Source organism: Anopheles ziemanni, chromosome 3, assembly GCF_943734765.1.
Source record: "Anopheles ziemanni chromosome 3, idAnoZiCoDA_A2_x.2, whole genome shotgun sequence".
Taxonomy (NCBI): domain Eukaryota; kingdom Metazoa; phylum Arthropoda; class Insecta; order Diptera; family Culicidae; genus Anopheles; species Anopheles ziemanni.
Window position 1 is genome coordinate 76,222,142 of NC_080706.1, and position 22,336 is coordinate 76,244,477.

Sequence of the window (22,336 nt, forward strand, 5' to 3'; positions counted from 1 at the left end):
GAATCGGCAAAGAATTTGAGAAGATAGCCAAGCAACAGTGAAGCGTTGGCCTGTCGGACAGATGTTCAACTGAGACGGCGAGCCTCCAGCGCCGTGTGTGTGTGTTTTTGTTTGCTCTCAAGTGTTCATCGTTGAATCTGGTTATTTAAAAATCCTCGCAAGTACCGTGGTGCGTAAGTAGGCGTCGAAGAGAATCTGTGTTTGGTATTTGCGTTCGATTTTGCATGAAGCTGTGTCCGGCTGGCCCCGGAACGGTGGCGCAATCTTCACCAGCGAAAACGAACGGAACGAGCTGAGGCCGGTGGAAGACGACAAACCTCGCGGCACCATGAGTGCAATCAACAACGGTAGCAATGGCAGCAACACCAGCCAAATCACCACCGCCAACAACCATAGCAACACCAGTAGCAGCCGGCATCAGAAGCTGGAGCAGCAGGTAAGTGAACATCCGAGTCAAATGAGGGAAACGGAAAAACGCACTTTACTGTCGTGAGAAACATTTAAGTTGGTAAAACAATCTGCTCAAACATGAGAGCGAAGCAAAATAATAGAAACAACAATTCCAGAAGATTCACCTCGTACGTTTGACCTGCTTCTTTTTTTGTCATAACGACCAGCACAAGACGCCCAACTCTACACAAATCGACATTTTCCATGACAATTTTATTTGTTTGACTATTTTTTTTTTTGTATTGTAGTTGGGCATGTGTTATTAGGGACCACAACAAGAAGAAAGTGTTGGCAACCACACGTTCAAGATGGGTGAACCATATTCAAATCGAGCAGAAAATATGAAAAGCCACACTCTGTGACCTGATAATTGTGATAGCGAGGAGTATTCATGGATGGATGTTTAGTAAAACAGCTTGGAACCTTTCGGGAGTGAATGTTTAACGTACAGAATTGGGAATTGAACTCTCAATCGCCATAGTATGAATTAAAGCTGGGCCCAAGGTGGTTAGCTTTAAGCTCAAGTCATTAGGTGTGAACTGGAAGGTAGAAGCTGGGGAAATAAATGTTCGCTACCATTTACGCTTCTACGAGTGTGACACCAAATGATCACAAAGTAGTGGACAGCAAAGACAAAACTAAAAAGGAACCTGTAAGGTTAAAAAACCTCGAGTCTCGTCTAATCGTCGGTAGTTAGATCTTCCTCCGGGTCGGTGGAAGCATGTTACACCGTTCCTACCGGAAAGCATCGTTCTGAAACCGGATCAAAATGAACCGGAATCCCGTTTTTGACCGGTTTAACCCCCTTAAGCCGTGCACGATGGTCGGGAGGGAAGTGTCGTTTGGTAGCAACATTTTATAACACACATATTCGCTTTTCCGCTAGCACTATTCTGTCGCACTGTCGACTGATCGAAGCGGAAATGGTAGAAGGAAGTGACTCACTGAACCGCCGTCGAGACACACAGACACACCGATACCAAACTACCATCGAATGGTTGAGAGGTGAGTAAGCAGGTTTTTACACCGAACCCCATCCGCCGGGCTGGACTCGATTTGTTTTGACCTCAATGCAGGTCGCCCCGGTGGTGCTTCCTTCTGTACTTTATGTAATCGTTTTCTTTCTGTTGGCGGGGGGGCTTGATTGATTGGGTGGGAAGAAAAGCCACGGCGGAAAGGATCCAGGAAAAAGGAGAATTTATATACAAAAAACTTGTTCTAAGCAAACCAAAGTGGAAAATACTTACGCGATACATTTGCAAAAATTGATCTTATGGAATGGTTATAGTTAGATACCCCCTTTCAAGCTTACATGAGCGCAAAACAAGTTTCAAACTCTTTCACACACCCAACGCTTCCTATAGAACTCGAGGACGCGTTTGTTTCCGTCCCAGACACGCGAAGACAGTTTGCATTCCAGTCGAGCTACTTGCTGCCTGATGGTCGTCTGAACCTTCCGATGACGCGGCAAAGTTGCCGTATACTCCTTTCCCAAAGGAACGAGGTCAGTGCAGATCGATTCCTTCGGTGGTCCGATTTCGGGAGACACAAAATGGTAAAAAAAAGTATTTACTTGCCAACTCGACGGTACTTTGTTTGCCGCTTTGCCTTCCGTCGAGGGTGCGTCGAATCAATGGAGGGGAAAAATTGAACGTTACATGAAAATGAAAAGCGATTTGTTTGCCGCTGGTGAGACGCGGCTTTCCCTTCACCTCCGTTTTTCTCACCTTGTTCCACTTCGTCTTCATCATCCGCCGGCAGTTTTCAGGTGGTTCGAGTTTCTTCACTTTTCATCTCCCGCTCGCTTTTGCACCCGACCCGAATTTCGGGATGCTTTCTAATGGTTTCGATTGCAGATTTCCGGCAGCCGCCGAAGTCAATAATAATAAGCAATCGATCGATTGGAAAACCGAACCCGCCTTCCCATCGTGCAGCGTGTGGCTTACCCTGTCCGTTACCCATCGGTGAGAGCTTGGCTTTGTTTACGCCGTCTTTTGGTGCGGGGTTCCTTATTTCCCCCTGTTTAGTTTTCCCCCGCGCCATCAGTGCATGGAAGTGAAAATTTGAATTAATGTTTTAAGCGAAAAACTTTCGCCACCTGCCGGGGGGGGGGGGGGGGGGGGGGGGAGCTTCGAGCCCGCGGGGATTTTTGGAAGCGAAACGGGAGCCTGCCCACTGAAGGTGAAAAACAAATAAAAATAAGCGCGAAAAGCTGACAGATTAATGCATTGGCGAGTGAAAATCTTATCAGAATTACGGAAAGGCGATTTAAAACGGTGATATAAATATCACATAGTTGCACCAATTGACGAGAAAAAAAGGATATTGTGAACATTACTTTACTGTCAAAATGACATGGAAAGTCCTGGGCTAGCCTTGTTTTTCCCCAACTGCTGATGCGGGTGTGATTCGCTTAATCCCCTTAGTGGGTGTTACTGCTTCCACATCCACACATCGACACGTTCTGTCCTTTCGCGGTGCTGCCTGTTGCATTACGTCACATGTGCTCGGGAAGTGTGTCGATTATTGACGCTAGTAAAAAGGATTACGAAAGGAGCAACACGAGTTGTGCATGGTCTCCCACAGAGGCGTCGCTGACCGACCTATGAAAGGAGGCATTGGTAGTTAAATTAAATTAAACCAAGCCAAAGGATTAAACGAATTGCGGCCGACTTGTGTTATTAAGGCCAGTTGGTTCCATGTACTCATTTAGTATGTGTGTATGGTTTTCTTTCGACTTCATGAGATTGCAGGGTATTAAACTAAGTCTCCATTCAAACACAAATGGCTGTGAAATTATGAAATATTGATACTTGATTCAAAATTGGCCAATTTACGTGTTTTCTCCGATGTGATTTGTCTAATGATGGCTTTGATAACAGTTCGATTGCTTGCCCAAATCCTTACCGTCCGGCAATGACTTCTGTTTGCGTACAACACCCAACCGGGGCAAAAGGGCCCAAAAACTCGTGCCGGTCAAATTGGATTTGTCGATTATACTTTCAGGCAAAACCATACTCGTTGCGAAGAACTTATCCTTTTACTCCGTGGGTTGGGGGTTTCTCGGCAAACGATCTGTATCTACTATCCGGCAAAACCACTTACCCCGAATATGATTGAGATTTTTGATTACCCTTTTTATTGGTCTCTCCCTTAACCGGGCAATTTCTACGTGCAGCGAGTCACTTGTGTTGATAAAAAGGCAAAAAATTACCCCACAGCAAGCACCTAACGATAAGAGGATCGACGTAGATACACCATCGCCATGGAAGAGAATTGCCAGTAATTTTGCCGCCACCGGAGGAGTGGGTTTCTTTTTTAGAGAAATTGACTACGTGATAATGTTTCATACGTTCCGGTAAGCGAGAAAAAAAACCCCGCTCTCTGTTGCAAAGCAACGAACCAGTTCGGAAAGAGGAGTAAAATGGTGGCAGTATTGGCATTTTTCATTATATGCCGAGCGAATCGTAACTTGGTACGAGGGTTGTTTTAAAAGCGTCGAACTGCCTGAAACAAGGGACAACTAAATCTTGGACTCGGCATACGTTAAGAAAAAAAATACCTAACATACAGAATTAACAAATTCTTCCACCGTTTCGTGCCCCAGATAGGGCTCTAGTTATCACTGGGAACACTGAAAGCTCTATTTACTTGTTTATTTTCAAAAATCTAATCAAACTCTATTTGAAATTCATTAGCGGTTTGGGTGCACACAGTATACGAACTCGTGACGTAATTCTATGGGTTTTCTGATTAATAAGGATCATTTTATGTAATCGCGAATAAACACATTGTTAGGTTCAATTATCTTAACAGTATTTTAATAGAGTTGTGTATCTAAGATTCAGATTTATGAATTTGAATTATAAATTACGTTAAATTAAAGATTCCGGAGATTTCTAAGATTCAATTAAGGCCCAAAAATTACTACCAGCTTATTAAACACAAACGATCCACAAATCTATATCAACAAATGCATTACATCAAACAGCTGAAAAATTTGTCAAACTATGCGCTTGTAGATAACATGAGAAATGTGTTAGTTACATTTTTTCATGATTTTGTCTATGAGAGAAATCGAAGAAACGCGGATTCTGCTGATTTTTGATCAATGAGTCATGAAAGACTGAAGATCATATGTACCTTGGTCGATATATGAATCGTTGATGGATCATTTATCGCGATTTATCTGAATAAATTATAAATTATTTTAAATGATTCATGAATCATCTGTTCATGAAATATTCTTTCTACATAACGCAATCCATGAAACTTCGAATATTTAGCATTGTTTAAATCTTTATAGTCTTGTAACGCTAGAGAATCTAAAAAGATTGATGATTATTCAGCATGAATCGTTCACGAAAGATTCATAACATGCAGCTCAAATTTTTACTCTATTTCGAAAAGTCTATCAGTCACTATTGACAACCAACTAGTTGTGATTGGATGTGAGTTCTTTCAGAGCCTTGTTTGTTTACTATTTCTTAGTTCTTTTTTCGTGTTCAGCTGGCGTTACGTTGGTCTGGTGTTTGGAAAAAAAACTTGTACACAAACCCAAAATTATCTTCCAAACCCAACGGCAGACTTGCAGTCGGTACAGTTTGGCTTTTATTACGATGGAACTTTGGTAGGTGAGTAAATTAAACTTCGGCAATATCCGGCCACGAAAGTAAGGACCAACGCCAAGTTGAGCATTTGATTGTTTTCCCAAAATCAACACACGTTTCCAGCGTGCACCAAAATCAAGGGGAGGAAAAAGTGTTTGTGCACCTGCTGGAAAGGTTGTGGGCCCCAAAACACACCCTCCCAAACACGACCCTTGTGTATGGTTCACGTGGCTTGGGTGGCCTCAGTGTTCCAGTTCAGTGACAAGGATATGTTTCGCTGTAACCTACGAGGACGGTGTACCTGCTCTTCTCCCACACGGATGTTAGAACTTACAATTTAATATTAAATAAAAAAAAAACAGATTTTTTCATGTTTTTCCTCGACCTGAAGTAATAAACGAGCTGGAGGAGTCGTTTGCGTTTCAAATGGAGTGACATAAATGTGTCTCAGGGTAATTTGGTTAACGTCAGTTCGCATCGCTTTAACTGACGTTCGTGAGGTGAGCGTGTAAACTTGCAACCTATGCAAAAAAAACAGATTCTAGAAGAAGCTTATTAAGTAGAACGATGCATAAACGAATCTTTTGATCTTTTATTCATAAGTTGAGACTTATTTTGTAACAGTCGTTAAATATATTTTAATAGTGTAAAGATTTGCCTACTCAAAGTAAAAACGGCTAAACTCTTGGCTTATCTCTACCACGATTAGCTGCATCTTCAGCCTCACCCATGCTATCCAAACCATAATCTGCCTACGTAAGTGCGGTCTTCTGCAAACAACCGAACTCAAACCCTTTTGATTGTTTTGTTTGTCCAACATGGATGGTATTTTGCGATTTAACAGATAACCGATAGTATTCCCCCGAGCGGTACCTTCGTCGAAAAGTGAGGAGAATATGTTTCGCACCAACGCGTTTGAGCCGATTTCATGCAATCGTTTTCGGTTTCTCGGTATCATTAACTTTTGCACGTCATCATATGAGTACGTTGGATGAATCTCGGTTCCAAGTAGCGGTAAGAACATATCACCGTTCGCCCATCATCATCGATGATGACAGATGAAGGCTTTTTGGAAGGTGTAGTTAAATGCTTCAATGCTGCTTGCTCCTGGTTTAACTGTTTTTCCATATCGAACGGAGAACATAAGGGTGAATTTAAATGACTCACATTTAAGGAGGAGTGGTTCAATAAAAATACAATGTAAATAAATTAATTTAACGTTTAAACTTCCTCGCTGCCAAAGGAGGTTCAGATAACAAATATGTGAATAAATTAGGCTACACATGTAAACTTTATTCCACCGGCGCTGATATCAATCATACCTCAGCTGGTGATTTTTCTCCCAAACTCCCCATAGCCACTATCCCGTTGGGGGAATAAATTTGCATAACAAATGAACCATGGCGGGATTGTTTCGTAAAAATAACAAACCAGTTGTGTCGCCAGGTGCGGCGTCCGTTACCTGGCGCTCTTGTTTGTTTCCTCCGGGAGGCGATCTGTGGTCCCGGGAGACAACAAATATTCCCCCATTGCCTCACAATTCAGCAAGGATAATCTGCATGATTTAATGCACATTGTATTGAATCGTAAGATTTAAAATCCATCTGCGGGATTCGGTGTACGAAACACTAATTGTTTGTTCTGTTCGGTGGTCAAAAAGAAAACGAGCTTCCGGTCAGTTCGCATTTTCTAATGGAAGGTATCAGCACGAGCGGAAGATAATATTTGCTTTCTAAAAAACAACATGAATTCCCAAACGTAAACCATTCCTGGACGGCGCACATGGTTGCCAGGTGATGATGAAAATTAAATGTAATGTGCCGGTAACATCCTGACCTTCGTGATTATGGAAGGCACCGGAATCCCGCTGGCGTCCGTGTTGGGTTCAATTAGAAATTGTGGAAACATTAAAATATGGGTGGGCTACCGATAGAGGGGGGGAAAAAGCTAATACCTGCCCATTTTGGCCGGTAATGTATAATGTTGGACCCATCATATGCCCAAGTCCTGCTAAGTCCTGTCTACGCATTGTTCTGGCTCTAGGGAAACTAAGTTCAAATTAAAAAAAAAGAAATTCAAATAAAGCTGCCCCAGGAAGGCAGCACCGGTTTTTTATTGCTATGGTTTGCCCACCAGACACCTTTCTTACCGCGTGGCGTGGCCCTGGCCACAAATTGAAAATTACGAAATGAAATCGACCATTTTATTGCTTCCGCTCTTACCTCCACTAGCGCCAAGCTGAGACGTAGGTCGCCAGTGGTTTCAACTCCACCGGAGGTCGTATTAATATTTTAGTTTCCACCGAACACTGAAACACCGTCGCAAAAACTGGGAGGCTATAAAATGAGCGATATATTGTGGGAGGATTACCCTAACCACAAACAAGATTACTTACGTGGCGTAAGAAATGGGCATGAAAATAAGTTAACAAGTTTCTAACTAACCGGAAAAGCCGAAGAAGCTTTGATCAAACATACCAAGTAATTTATACTAATTTTAATTACACTTTAACTTAATCAAATTTTAAACTTAAAATCGTCAAACAATCATGAAACCAAATCGTGTATCAAAACTTAAGAAAGTAGAAGAGCAAAGACCTTAAATTTCTGACAATCAGACAAACGAATTGCTGACAAACTATCTTATGCCAAACTAAGTAAAATATGTAATTTTTCTAGTAAAATTTAACATTTTTTTGCCAGTGGTGTATTAGTAATGAAAGCTTTTGAATCAAAACAATAAATCAAATAGTACATGCCGATTAAACTTCAAGGAAACCAATGAAGTGCTCTTTTGGCCCATACAAAAATATTTATTTAAACACAGTTCTATCAAGGCCAAGGTTACTCCCAAGATTGAGTGATGATTTCTGATATAAAGAACGTTTCAATTCAATTCTATAACAGTAAAATAGGTGAAATATCATATAAAACACATTCATTCGCTACCAAACATATAATTCCCGTCTCAGGAAATCTATACGATTGCAATTTCAAGAAACACCACTATCAGTGCATCCACATCAACTGACGATTCTAACTTCAAAATTGATTAATTTCGAAGTAAGTATTTCTCCGTTCCGTTTGTAAAAACACAAAAAACGCGTTGAAAATATAAAAAAGTCGCAACATTATTCATTTGGTTGCTTTATACATACGCATTTGTTTGCGATTGTGAGACCATCGCTGCTCTGATAGTAAAACTGTAAAAAAGAAACCACATTAACGTTGGGACAGTTTAAACTCGAGCAAAAGTTACAGATAAAATAAACCGTTCACAACGAAAGCCTATTTTCATAGCTAGCTGACTGTAGAGGGAAAAGCTATACTTCAAACGTGTTTCCGCACCTGCACAAATAGTACCATCTGGGTTGGAAGTAATTTGATTTACACAAATTTCCACAACACACCAAACCAACGAGACCAAAAGCCAAAAATAAAACAACGATATAATGCCAAACGTAATTCTATCAGTCGCGCATCGGCACATCGGGATGCTTTCGGTGAAGGTATATTTCGTTTACATTTGCATTTCTTCGCCCGCTTCGGCAGAGGATTGCGTTCTCAAACGTGTCCCGGTTTTTTTTTCCTACAGTTTATAAATTGTTTAGCGCCTGGGAAACACGCATTTGCCCGCTACGTCGTCGTGTCCTTCAGGATACGAGGCGTAGAGCTCCTGGTTGGAATCGTGGGCATGACACGTCCTCGAACATGGTGACGTTTGGTTCAAATATTAATCCCCTACTCACCTGCCGACCCCACCCCACCAGACTTTCCATCTCGCAAAGGGAGGTGCGCCACGGGTCCGGGTTCGACCTTCCCGGCTCACCTATCGACGTCCTAGTTTTCTAATCACCTACAAGAGTCCTTTCGATTGCGTTCGGCGGTTGAAGGTTTTTGCCTCTCTTCGTTCTTTGATGTCCGTCGGAAAGTTCGTGCCCTTGTCGAAGGCTTTCGATGTGCTTCCAGTACGGACACTCCTCCACGTGCAGTTCAAGTGCAACCTGAAGGGAGAGTGGTGCAAAGTGGAGTTCGACAACTAGGAACCGGAATTAAAATAGGAACCCCCAGGGGAGTTTCCAGCAACACTCATAAATCGAACCCGTGGGCCATCGTCAGTGTTCGAATCGAAATAAATTGAAATTATTAATTCACGAACCAATGTTGGATGCGTGTCCTTTTTATCACCCTTTTTCTTTTTTTTCCTTTTTTTCTCATTGTCACGACTTGACTTGACTATTCCTTCGAACGAGGTACGAGTGTCTTTCCGGGGGTCGATTTTATGCTTCGGTTCAAGGGCTCCATGTCGGCGTGAGGTGGTTTGTGTTTAAGTAGGATACATTATGTGATTTTTCCCCACCAACGAGCGTTAGCAGAGATTTGAGGTTATGGACTGAGGTTTGCCTGGTTCCTTTTTTATTTGCTCCACCTTGTGCTAACAGTGATTTGTCAAGCAGTGTATGAGTGTTCGGTGAGTGAGAGCGAAGGGAAGACAAAATTAAATTAGAACCAGAACGCCGTCGGTTTTCCATTGCTCAGTCCCGGGGACGCCGAATGGACGTGTTTGCTACTTTGTTTTGCTTTTCCCCACGGATGCAAATTTCAAGTGCTTTTCAAATGCCCAGTGAAAGCGGGACAGCTTTTAGTTGGTTTTTCTTAACACAACAACAACAAAAATAAAAAAAAACCACCCCATGAAGCTCGCCCCGTGTGTCACTCGAATATTCTGTTTGTGGTGTTGCTTTTTAGTTTTTGCCCTTGGCGTACGCATATCGCGGAGTAGACGGCGGCGGGAACCGTCCTGCCGACACTTGAGCCTGCGATGCGATGAAACGAAGAAAATGGACGTCACGTTTTTTTTCTCTTCACACTTGTTCTTCAGCACACCAACATGCACCGACATACGTGCCAGGGGTTTCGCGAGACGGTGCGAAAGGTGACGTAACATAACACTCGCTGGAATGGTCTATTCAACGGCCATTAAACGGCCGTCTAGTGGAACTTTGCTGCCAGCTCGCTCTCGTCATCATGTGGGAAGGTTGTTCGGCGGGGAAAACAAAAAATCTCAATGCGAACTAATGGTTCCATCACTTGAGTAACGTATACGATTTGTATTTTTTTATTTTTGACGGCTGAAAATGGTCCGAAATGGAACGTGATCCTTATTGAGGTACTTTGTTGCCGAGAGGACGAGCGGAAGGCAATGGCTTTCACACTTTCCTCAATTAAAGGCGTTGCTCTTTATAGGGTTTCATTTAAAAATAATGTGAATAATTGTCCTTCTTTCAAGTGTAGTTAGATTAAAGAAACTGTATCTAAAATATCGCCATGCTACGTTTAACATGACACAGTTATTATGACTACCATCATACAAAATACAAACAGTTGATAATGCAACCTGAATATATTTATGCTTGAAGAAATCAATTAGAAGTGTTAAGTGATTTTTTTATGACTGCTAATAGGTTTTAACTGTTAACTTGTTTTTTTGACAAATAACTTGTTAAGACAGTAAACAAGTTTGTTATAACTTATCGAATGCCTATAACTAAAGGTAAAGGGAACATTTCAAAAGCAAAGGGCATATTTTCAACCAGTAAAGAGATCATTGCAATCATATAGGGGAATGTGTACAACAGCTAAGGGAAATGTGCATACCAAACAGAGAACTTTGCAACCTCACAAAAGTCCTCGTTTGTTGTAATTTGTATATTTACTTTGATCCGCACGGGTACGCTCACACAAGAAAAGTAAATTATTTGCTGTGTATTTTTACTCAATTCGATTGAAATTACTACCTTCAAATTTTTCATCCATTTGTTTATACTCGTTTGTCAAGCAACGGATTCGGTACGGTAAACGTGGAGAATCTCGCATCGAATGTTACCCATCGACTCCCCTAATCGATTGCAAAGTTACCCGGTGAGTTTGCACGATTCCCCTTGCTATTTGTAATATTTCCCTGTATCATTGCAAAGTTCCCCGATGCTTCTGTAAACATCCCTTGTGCTGATGAAACTTTCCCTCTACCACTTGTAGCATACCATTATATAGATCGAAACCCAATGCATTCGTTGACTGTTTTTGTTTTTCGGCGGTCAGACGAAATTTATTTTAGAATTCCCATGATCAAAAACGAGAGCAAAATTTTGACATAATGAAAAATATATGCGGTTGTACAAAACTAAGTCAAGTTATCATGAATGCAAACGTGAAATGATTAACATACTAACAAAACAGCAAATCCCAATGTCGGTGGAAACAAATAAGAGCATTTAATTTAACTGTTCTCACCTTTGGCGTCCATTTGTGCCGAGAATAATAAATATGCCGGTTCCTGTTTCATGGAATGTGATTTCTCACCTTGCTCTGCGGTATTGCATTGTGTCGCTCGTTACATCATGGCGTACCTTCGGCCAGACACGTACCTTGTGCCTGTTTTTCCCAAAAGCGGAATAGTGAGCAGCAGGATTTTGGCATTGGTTTGGTGGTCCCGAAACGCCACACTGTTCTGCGTCAATCCTGCCTTCCGGTGGTTGGCTATCTGCGCGAGAGGAATATAAATCAATCCACGTTATCGTAGCTTAACGTGCTATATAAATACCGTCCGTACCATTACCAGCTGCCCAGATTTCACCGGAAAACCGGTGGCTTCCCAGTAATGGGGAAAAAAAAAATTCCCCACCTTTCAGCCACGAAGCTCGTAGAACTTGACTGGTCAAATTTGTGCACGGCTCTCCCCGGGGTTTAGCGATGTTAATTTTCATTTATTTTCGCTACCCATTTCTAGCTAACCCACCGTTGGATATGAAGCTCGACCGCATCCAAAGCTTCCAGACCTGGTGCCCCCATGCTTTAGGCTCTGCAATCCCCAATCGCCGTGTCCAGGGCTTTACGTCATTTCGTTGATCCTATCGCTATTGGCATGCATCTGGAGTCTAGACAGACCTAACGATGAATAAATGAGCCACAATTGCTGCGCACCTTGAAGAGCCAAGTAATCAATACGAAGTTGATAAATTGTTGTGCCATGCGGCGCAAACTTTGGGGAAGAAAATGTAACGATCGTTAGCGGAAAAGATTTCTTTTTATTTGCTTTTTCTTTTTCCTCTTCACAATTACTTACAACAAATGACAAGTAGGTTATATTTACTTGACAAAAGAAGCCCACTTCTCCTTTCTCCAACACTATGCAGTAAGTAGCCTTAAGCTCTTGCAATTTACACTCCCAAATCGGCATAAACCATTACGCCGCATGTAATGCCTTGCTGTCCAGTGTGGAAAAGGAAAGTAAAAAGCAGAAAAACCAATCGCCCGTGAAACCATCCTTCCCTTTAGGAGTTCCATCCCATCCTCTTGTGTGAGTTTCGTTTCCTCGGCTCCTTTCCTTTCGTGTCGCAATCGATTCGCTCAAATAACCCAACGATCTATCGCTGGGTGGACGAAGCCCTTCGTTGTTGGTCCGCCGGTCAGAAATCGTTAATCTCATTACCATCTTTAGCGCGGGTCTTAGGTTTTTATTTTCTCCTTTTTTTTCTCTGTTTGGTATGGTTCCATAATTCCACTTGAGCTGCCGTAGCTTTTCGCCACCCACACCGCGCTCTGCACAGGTTTAGTGTGCCGTAAATGACCGGTCGCATAAACGAGACTTTACGATTAACCCCGATTGACCCCGTGGATTTTGTTCACTTTCTTCTTGTTGTAATATGAGTGTTTGAGTGGGAAATAGTATGAACAACGCATAAAGGCTAAGAAGCTTCTGGGTTACTGAAGGGCAAAACCAAAAACAAAAAGAAAAGAATAGCTCTTGGCAACTAAAGTGACGCATTGCTACGGGGAATATATTAAATTTTCGTCGGCCTGTTTGATTTGATGTTTGTCCACGTGAGGCACCAGGCGTCTCCATTGCGGCGAAAGCGTGAAATCGGGTTCGTTGTTTGTTTTTTTCCTTTAGTGCTTGCTTACTATTTTTTCATCCCAATGTGTTTAATATAAGTGTCAATTTCCTAGGTTTTCAATTTTTTTCCTTCTTGCTAACAACGGTATGTTTCAAGCACAAGAAATTAGAACCTGCAGAATAAAAAAGATGTAGAGCTTAGATAATCAATTTAAAACGAGTAGCAAATTCTAGCACAAAATTTGTCACCATTGGGCTGTGTTGGGTAAATTTGCTACACAAAACATAGAAAAGAATAGCATTTTAAGTCATGGCCCGTTTTGTACAACGGAGGGCGAAACGAACGAAAGTATGCAAAGGTGAACCCCTAAGTGAAGGAAATGGTTTTCATTCCACAAAAGCAGTTTGTCTGGTTATTTGCTTTTGTTTACGCTTTTCTAATCTCCTTATTGCACACACCTTGGACACTGTGCAATGAATGCAGCAGTGCAAATGTTATTTTTCTACTATAGTAATTGCATCACTTCTACCTTCCTCCTTTCGCAGGAAAATTGTTCCTTCCTGTTCTTTCTTTTTTCGTTATGTGTAACATCGCTTCCATTGCCCAACGGTACCGGTAAGATGGGGCCCAGGCAGTTGTTTTGTTTTGCTGTTTTTTCCGATGGTCATCAGGGTGGAGGTGAAAATTAAAAGCACGGAAACGAGAACGAGGTGGAGAATTGCAGTTTTTGTTTTTACTTTCTCTCGTTTAATGCTCCGTTTCACCCTGAATTGCACGGAGTGTTTCACTCCAGCCAACGTGGGCTTTATTTCCCAGGCTGGTAGAAAATAAACCAAACCATGATGCCCATAATTAGACTCATGGATGCAGATTTTGACCAGGTTTTCCACAACACTTCCGCCTTCGGGGGTTGGAACAAGAGATAAAAAATAAAACAAGAGATTGCTGCTCAACTTTGGCAATTTGCATCAGCGTGCATTAAGGATTTCTGGGGGAAAACCGGGGAACAAAATTCAACCACAAGCGCAGGAAAGAGATGGAACATTTTCCCAGTCGAGGTGTTTGTTGAAGGGTAGCTGGTGCTAATTTTGAATTGAGATGTTTATTTCAATTTGGTTCTGATTTTTTTTTAAGTTTTAATGTTTTTGTTATGTTCTACCTCTTTTTTTCAACTCTATTGGTTTCATCGTTGCTTTTTTAATGTTTTTGGAAACCATCTGTTTATTGTCACGTAGGCCCCAACTTTAATTTTTCATCGATTTTGTAAAGTGCCAGCGGTTTTATCATTAATTCAATTCAAGACCATAATCTACACGCACGCTGTATATGCCACCATCGTTGCCCACATTTCAGCAGGCTCATGCTCCGGTAACCTTTTTTAAAGCCCACTATCCTAGAATGATACAAATTGTTGCCACCTTCGAAAGGGTGGAAAAAGTAAAGCTGGTATCCTCCTGAAACCCGTTCGTCGACCAGTTGGTCGAGCGGCGCGAGAAAGTTGAAGTGTGAGTCGCGTTGGCAGCGACCAAAAAATAGCCGGGTAAACGAAACCAAACAAACAACAAAGTCAGAAAACAAACCCGGAGCCGCAAAAGCCAGTGAAGGAGGGCAGGATGGTACGGTTAAGAGCTAGATTTTCGAATGAGCTTTTCATCACGTGGTTTTTCACGGCCAGTGCCTCCCCGCAGGCTTCTCGGTGGTTGACTCGAATGGTCGTTTGTCTGCTCGACTCCGCTCAAAGGGAAAAACGGATGCACCGACGGGAGGGATTTTAGAGGGGGGGCAACAGAACCGTCGGAAAAGGAAGAGCGTTCGCGTTTGACAATTTTCACCGGTTTCACCTCATCCGTCCGTGTCCCTTGTGTGGAAGATGAAAGGCAAATTTCCTCGTAGCACACGGTACAACGCCACTCGGTGGAAGCTTCACTTTAACCACGATTTTCTACTTTACATGCAAATAGAAGCCGCCGCCACACATATTGTGTCGGATGTGGATCGTCTCGTTTGTGAAGTCTTTTTGTCAGCTGGATATGCTTGTAGCGTTGAAAGGAAAACATCATTGTGTTGGAAAAATATTCTGTGTAATAGATTCTTCATTTCCCTACCAAACATTTTTTGTTTTTCAAATAGACGAACAACCCTAGCCATTACGGAATTGCATCCATGCTATATATTCCCAAATTAGCATATACTTATTAGAGTTTTGAACAGTTCAGTTTCAGCTGTACATATAATAACATACAATAAATTTTTCAATCACAAATTTCTTTTTGTCCTTTCCTTTCCTACGACGATGCACTTTACCATTAGATTGATTAACTGCACTCCTTATATCATTTTTCACAATTTCTTAGGATTTTAATATCTACCTGTCGTAACGTAAAAAGACAATATGATGTAAAACAAGATTATTTTAGAAATATTATTACCATTTGATAGAAACTTCAAATAACCCGTTGCTGGTAATATCCCACAATAAAAGTATATTTTATTACTTTTGTTATCTCGCTTTTTTTAGCAGCTTTCTTCGTCTTTTTGCTTTCATCATTTCTGACGTTGCTAAAATCCATCCTCAGTCAAATATCAAGGACGAAATTTGCGAACACGTTAATGCTGTTGAATATGAAAGTTATTTCTAAAATATCGCTCTATTGTTATTTTTCGTTTATAAGATTTGTAATGAAAATTAATAAACTTGTTTGAATATTTTTCGTTTTTGTTGTCCTAACCATTGGAGCTTCTCAACAAATTTGTTTGCCAATCCTTTTCTTACTTCATTGACACCTCGTTCAACCATCGATACGGAAGCTCTTTGGCGCTCTTGGCGAGAGAAAAACGCCTCGTGGAACCATGTCATTATCGACCACCGGTGCTAATATATGCAATGCACCATTTAGCTAGTGTTGCATTAGACCACCCTCCCTTTCGCCTCATCACTCCCTTGTCGTCCGTTGTTTAATCTGTTAATTGCAAATTTTCCCACCGCAACGGTGGGCCGAAGAGGCAACTCGACGACGGCGTAAAGGTGTTCACATAAGGGTGCGAGAGTTGGCGTGTGCGGGCTTACATACTTTCCTTCCATCGCGCTCTTGTCGTTTGCCAAACGCGGAGCAAACACCTAGCCAAGGATTAGGACCACCCCTCACTGCCTCTAGGGTGTTAATTTTAGTGCCCCCATTGTTTGCTCATTGAGCCGACCGAAACGAGATAAGCTCTGGTGCACGAGAGCCGGAGTGAATTCATGCTGGAGGTATTTATTTATTTGTTCTAATGGGAAATGGTAAATGGTGAAGCTTCAAAGCAGGTTTGTAATTCCCAACAATTACCTAAATTCACCCCGTTGGGTGGCTCGCTTTGAAGATGAAATGAAGATTTTCAAATGAAGGGAGTACAACTTTAATTAATTTACAAAAAATAATCAGTGAAACAAGTTACCTTACCAAATACCTTTAGCCGCACTGACTTTTCCTATGGTTTATTGACTCTTTTGCAGCTTTGACCGAGTCTCACTAGAACTCGGTCGATGTGTGTTCGTCATTCGTAATAATATTGAGAATTTCGCCAACAGAGTTCATATTCGACGGACTACGGTTTTAGGTTGTTTTTTTCCCAATGCGACCACTGTAGGAATCAAGAGCTAATTCTTTGTTTGAAATAATAAAAAAAGTTTAATTCCTTTTTAAATGTTTTAATGTCAAATAAACGGATTTGGGTAATGCACGTGATATTGATGAGATGAAAGTAGGTTTGAAGCTTTGATTGTTCAATATTCAGTTTTTCTTTCCAGTTGGTCAATCGGTCTTTTCTAAAGTTGTGTAATTAAGAGTCAGATTCATAAATCTGAATGGTTCTTTGTATTTTAGACATTCATAAATCTTTGAATGAGAGATTCATGAATCCCAAAAAATCATCAACTGATGAAAAGTGATGAGCAAACAAGGACCCTCTTTTCCCTATTTTTGGAAGAAATGAAAGATTCTAAAGATTCATTAATGTTTCGCAAGATTCATGATCGTTTGATGATTCGAATCCTAAAAGATTCATGAATCCATCTGAATAAATCTTAGGTGAAAGATTCACATGCATTAATCTCGCCAAAAGATTAGTAAGGCACAACACTAGTCTTTTGTTGTAAGTTCTTGTGATAGAATGAAATCGAACTAGCTAAAAGGATTTTTTCCCGAAACAAAAAAGACAAGGACCCAGTAACACGCAAATTGTACCAGCATATAAAGCAATTATGTCATTGTGATGTACAAATATTGCAGTAAATTAACAATCAAAAGAATGTGACCATGTTCAAAACAGCATTGAGTTTGTTGTTCTCACAAATCTCATTCGATTTCTGCGTACTCTGCCCTATGTTTCTCTCCAGCGCCAACTGATGGAAGCCTACATTCGACAGAAGCGAGCAACACCGGGCATGGTGCAGGCCAGCGATCTGCAGCTCGTCCGTCCAATGTCCGGCGTCAATCGGAGCGGACGTGAGGTGCACGCGTACGATGGTCCGATGCAGTTCATGATGTCCCCGAACAACCCGGACCAGCTGATGCCCAGTTCACCCACCCTTACCGCGATGCCAGCTGCCGGTGCGAACGTTACGGGGAGCTCCCTCACGACGACCCCAACCTCACCGTACAGTGATTGTAAGTGTTTTGTGCTGGTTTTGTGATAAATAATAAATTCAGAAGTAATCGATTTCATGACGAGCCGCTAATTGTCGTACTCTTATGACTCATTGCAGCGACACTGGAAAAGCTAACCCCTTCGTCGCAGGACAGTGAAGACGAAGAGAGCACGCCAGTCGACGTGCTACCCCTGTCGCTCTCGTCCAAGTCCACAGCGAACGGTGGCCCGGGCGGTGTCCTATACGAACGGCCCACTGCCGACCAGCTGCTCTCCCATTCGGTCCCGATTTCACCCGCGCTCAACAACAACAATCACCACCAGCAGCAGCAGCACCATCCAAACAACAGCAGCAGTGGCAACGTGAAAAGCAACGAGGGCTCCGGAACGCCACCGAGCGGCGGCGGACCGCCGGACACCGAGGGCGACGTTATCGGACCGATCGAGCAGTGGGTCACGCAACCGGCCGCCCAGGGCGTCCTCTACAAGTGCCGAATCACACGCGACCGGAAGGGCATGGACCGGGGCCTGTTTCCCATCTACTACCTGCACCTCGAGCGGGACTACGGCAAGCGGGTGTTCTGTCTCGCCGGTACGTTTTTCGGTCGGGGAAAAGGGAAAACGAAGCTTCTTTCGTACGGCTTAGGTTACGCACTGCAACTGTCACAAAACAATCCCTTTCGGTGCAATTGGCGTTTATATAATCGAAATGTTGCCACTACAAGATGTTCCGCAGTTTGCCAGCGATGCACGTCAGTTGACCTGTTTCTCTTACCTTTTTTCCCTCAACCGCAGGTCGCAAGCGCAAGAAGAGTAAAACGTCCAACTACATCATCAGCTGCGACCCGACGGATCTTTCCCGGCAGGCGGATGGTTTCGTGGGGAAACTACGCTCGAATGTGTTCGGCACGACGTTCTTCGTGTACGACAGTGGCGTTAAGAATGACCCGACCGCGCCCCGGCTCGACCTGGCCGTTGTAATCTATGTAAGTGAACTAATTATTGACTTCATCAAACGTCCACCTAGCAATAGAATTAGTATTGCGTGGCGACCCTGTAATGTGTACCAAAAATGGCCTCCCCCAAGGCGATACAATTTGTTATGATTTTCACTTCTAATCCCTAACATGCTGCCCTTGTTCTACAGGACACCAACATCCTAGGATTTAAAGGACCCCGCAATATGACGGTGCTGCTGCCCGGTATGACCGAGGACGATCAGCGTGTACAAATAAGCTCGGCAGATGGGCAGCAGGGTCTGCTCGATTGCTGGAAATCAAAGGTAATTGAAGCGTGCGCGGGTGACGCGGGTGATATTTTCGTGCCTCCGGCCGACAGGTCGCGATTCCGGAATGTTTTGTGGAAAAGAACATTGGAACGAGAAAAGCTTGAGAGCGTACAGATGTAGGAGTAGATTTTTCCTACCAAACTTCGGTGGTTGTCAATGTACGTAAAATAAATTTTATACCTTGATAACAGTAAATTACTTTTCCAAACCGTTAAACGTCTTGCAAAGCTCGATTTGGCATAGTTTCAGTAAACTTAACTAGCAGAGATGGTTAAGGGACATATGGCCTTAGTTGTGTAACTTTGTCCATTGAATGGTTTCTTTGCTGCTATGGCCTTGGCTATGTTTGATAGAAAAACTTTTTTAACCAGCTCAAGATTAAATCCCATTTCTTAAAATGGTTAACAGTTGGACAATCGATATATGGATTTTCAACATTTTAATTTTCAAGATTTTTGGCACGCTATGCATTTTGGGATTAATTTTTATGATAACATTTCTACCAACACCTGTATCAGAGTGAGAAATTTCAATTAAAAAAAACCCACTTCTTAAAAACAAAAATAAATAAAACTCACTAACATCAAGGTGGTCTTATAGAAACTGTGACACAGTGTATATCTCCAGGACTCATCTAATGGGGGAGTGTCTGTGAATAACAGCTTCACCTTACTCGGCATTCTTCTGGTGCCCAATGGAATTAGTTGCGAAATTAATTGGCCCCGAGTTTGGGTAAATTGTTTTAAAACCACTCGTCGCTCCTCGTTTCCATCGCCGGTTTCAACTCATCAGATGTCAATGTTCAGATCAGATTGTTGCGGTTCGGATCCGGCAAACAACCGGCCACCATATCCTTCGCCAGCTGAGACGCCCCTAGTCTCGTCCGGTCCGCTTTATTCCCTTCGTTTTTCTCTTTTCACTAAGCCGGGTTTACACGTTCTAACGTGGTTGTTGCAGGCTGTCGAAAAAGTTTCAACCCCGCTTCAACCAGAGACTAACCCTAAACCATCGAGACCACGGGAGCATCATCATCATCATTACGCCAATGTCGGTGGACGAGGGTGGTAGTTAACCAACCGGTGTGGTATAATGTGGCACGTAACCGTCCTCCATCCTCTTTCTTTTTCCCGATGGTCCGTTTCCGTACGTTGTCAGGTACAGCTTGTATGGACGAGGCAGCAGAAAGGGGTGGCCGTGTGCCGGCTGTATGTAGCTGGCAGTTTTATCGTCGCCCGAAGGGGGTAAAAGCGAATACAAACCGTCCCTGCCGATGCTAAAGATCCTTCGTCCACGTATCCCGGCCCCTCTTCAAGCTAATGTTTTGGTGCGGTTCGAAAAGTTTCCCATTTTCCCCGTAAATCTTGTTTGCTCGCGGACGGGAGATCGATCGATTCGAGCGGTGGCCAAACCAAGGATATTAATCATACTACACCACCATCGCGGCGTAACGAGCATTCAGAAGAAATTATCTACCGCCGGGAAGGACATGAGTTTTAGGCGAAAGCTACCCTTTCCATCGTCATGGGCAGAAAACAATCGTCCGGTTTTGGGGTCGATCGGTGTGGGAATAATAAAAAAGAAAGCGAGCTGTTGTTGCTTCCAGCGATAGGAGTACTTTGACCAATGGCCGCTTATGGACAAAGTTTTTCTTCCAATTTCAATAGTGTTTATTTTAATGCAAACTTTACTAATTGCAAAAACTTGGCCACCGGTTGTGTATGCCAGATAAAGATAAATCAACGAACTCATTAGATCCAGCTGAAGAAGTTGCTTGGCAGATCGTCGAGTTTTTTCTTCTTTTCACTCTTTCCTTTGATAAATTATAGCATTATAAATTATATTTCAATGTTGAACGTACAGCGTATAAAAGATGCAAACTTCCTTTTTTTTGGCGAGCTTCTCGTTGATGAATGCTTGTTCTCCACTTTACATTATTGAAATATAAAAATGGTGGAGCACAGAGACATACATTTTCCCCCGCTGTACCGTCTGGTACACGAAGGAGCCAACGACAGTAAACCACATCCGGTGCAGTAGAAGAAATCGATTCAAACTTCAACCGCGAGCGTATCCCTCCGACGTACGTGCTCCGAGCTAACGTCGTTACATAAAACGATGCGAACATTATTTAGACGTGATGGTTTACTGTCTGTCGATTTATTTTTACACCGTGGCCGTTGCCTTGATTAACCCCCTAGGGATGGTCAAAGTTCTATCGCTTCACTTTCGTCACGGGTTCGTTTGCTTCTTTTTTGTTTCTTCTCCATTATAATTTTGTTTCCCTCTGTATTTTTTTCACTGGTAATTTTCTTTGGATTCCGGGGTCTTAAATAAAGTTTCCTTTATCAAGTATTTTTTTTATCATTCGTCACCTTTCTTTTGCTCTCAACTTTCTTTCTTCGACTCATTCAGCGCTTGCTTACATTTGTTTCTTTCTGTTACATTGAAGTGTTATTCTTCTTGTAATTTTCGTTGGAATACAACATTCTTACCTACATTGATTGACTTTTCCCTTTTCTAATGATTTTTTTAGCATACGTTAGCATTCATTTACTTGCTTTCTTTCTTCATTTAATAACTTTTACTTTGCCTTATAATATTTTACTTTTTTGTCTTGTCTAATTTTTATTATTCCCTTTGAACACTATTTTTACGCTCAATACCCTAAGGTAACGCTCTCATTATAGTTACAATCGATAAAAAAGACCACACCTCAAAGGCATGAAGGTTAAAAATTCATAATGACATTTCAAAAGCCCTCTCCCCCTCTTCACTTCTGCCCTTGTTTTCTAGGCACTAATGAGCCACCACAAGCTAATGGCCAGGCATTGCCTGGGGCTTGACCTCTACCAAGGATGTCTGCGGAGGGTGTGCATTTATGTGCTAAGTGGAGGTCAGCAGATGGTTCTTCCATGGACCGTGTAGGTCAGGTGTCGTTTAACTGGTTCTCCCAAGTCAAAGAACTCCCCTTTGGGGTTGGGCGTGTTTTTTTTTATTTATACATATTCCACCCCGCTTAACTATCAGAGGGACAAATCAAATTTTGCGTGTAGCCAGTGTCACTTTAATCGCGCCCTCCCATTTCCTCACTCTGCAGAACATGGACAATGTCGTTGAACTGCACAACAAGACGCCCATCTGGAACGACGAAACGCAATCGTACGTGCTCAACTTCCACGGGCGCGTCACGCAAGCATCGGTCAAGAACTTCCAGCTGGTGCACGACTCGGACCCGGAGTACATCGTGATGCAATTCGGGAGAACGGCGGACGACATCTTCACCATGGATTTCCGATATCCGCTGTGCGCTTTCCAGGCGTTTGCGATCGCCCTGTCCAGCTTCGATGGCAAGCTAGCCTGTGAGTAGTCGCAGTGGACGTATACAAAAACAAATCACGTTAATTTATACTGCCACCCGATGGACGGACCAGGAGCGATCAAACGAGCTGTGTGCTTGGTCACAGA

At 42.5% G+C, this 22,336-nt stretch overlaps 1 protein-coding gene across 1 annotated transcript; it reads left to right on the forward strand.

Moving 5' to 3' along the window:
• Positions 1-122: 122 nt before the first annotated feature.
• Positions 123-22,302, forward strand: LOC131286462 (protein king tubby). The gene is made up of 6 exons (XM_058315416.1): positions 123-436; positions 17,333-17,603; positions 17,702-18,175; positions 18,379-18,569; positions 18,731-18,865; positions 21,969-22,302. The coding sequence occupies exons 1-6, from the start codon at positions 329-331 to the stop codon at positions 22,236-22,238; spliced, it is 1,449 nt and encodes a 482-aa protein (XP_058171399.1). The 5' UTR covers positions 123-328; the 3' UTR covers positions 22,239-22,302.
• The last annotated feature ends 34 nt before the right edge of the window (positions 22,303-22,336 follow it).

Coding starts and splice junctions, on each gene's coding strand:
- LOC131286462 (XM_058315416.1), top strand. CDS start 329: ATGAGTGCAATCAACAACGGTAGCAATGGCAGCAACACCAGCCAAATC. Junction 437..17,332: donor ATCAGAAGCTGGAGCAGCAG/GTAAGTGAACAT, acceptor GTTTCTCTCCAG/CGCCAACTGATGGAAGCCTA. Junction 17,604..17,701: donor AACCTCACCGTACAGTGATT/GTAAGTGTTTTG, acceptor GACTCATTGCAG/CGACACTGGAAAAGCTAACC.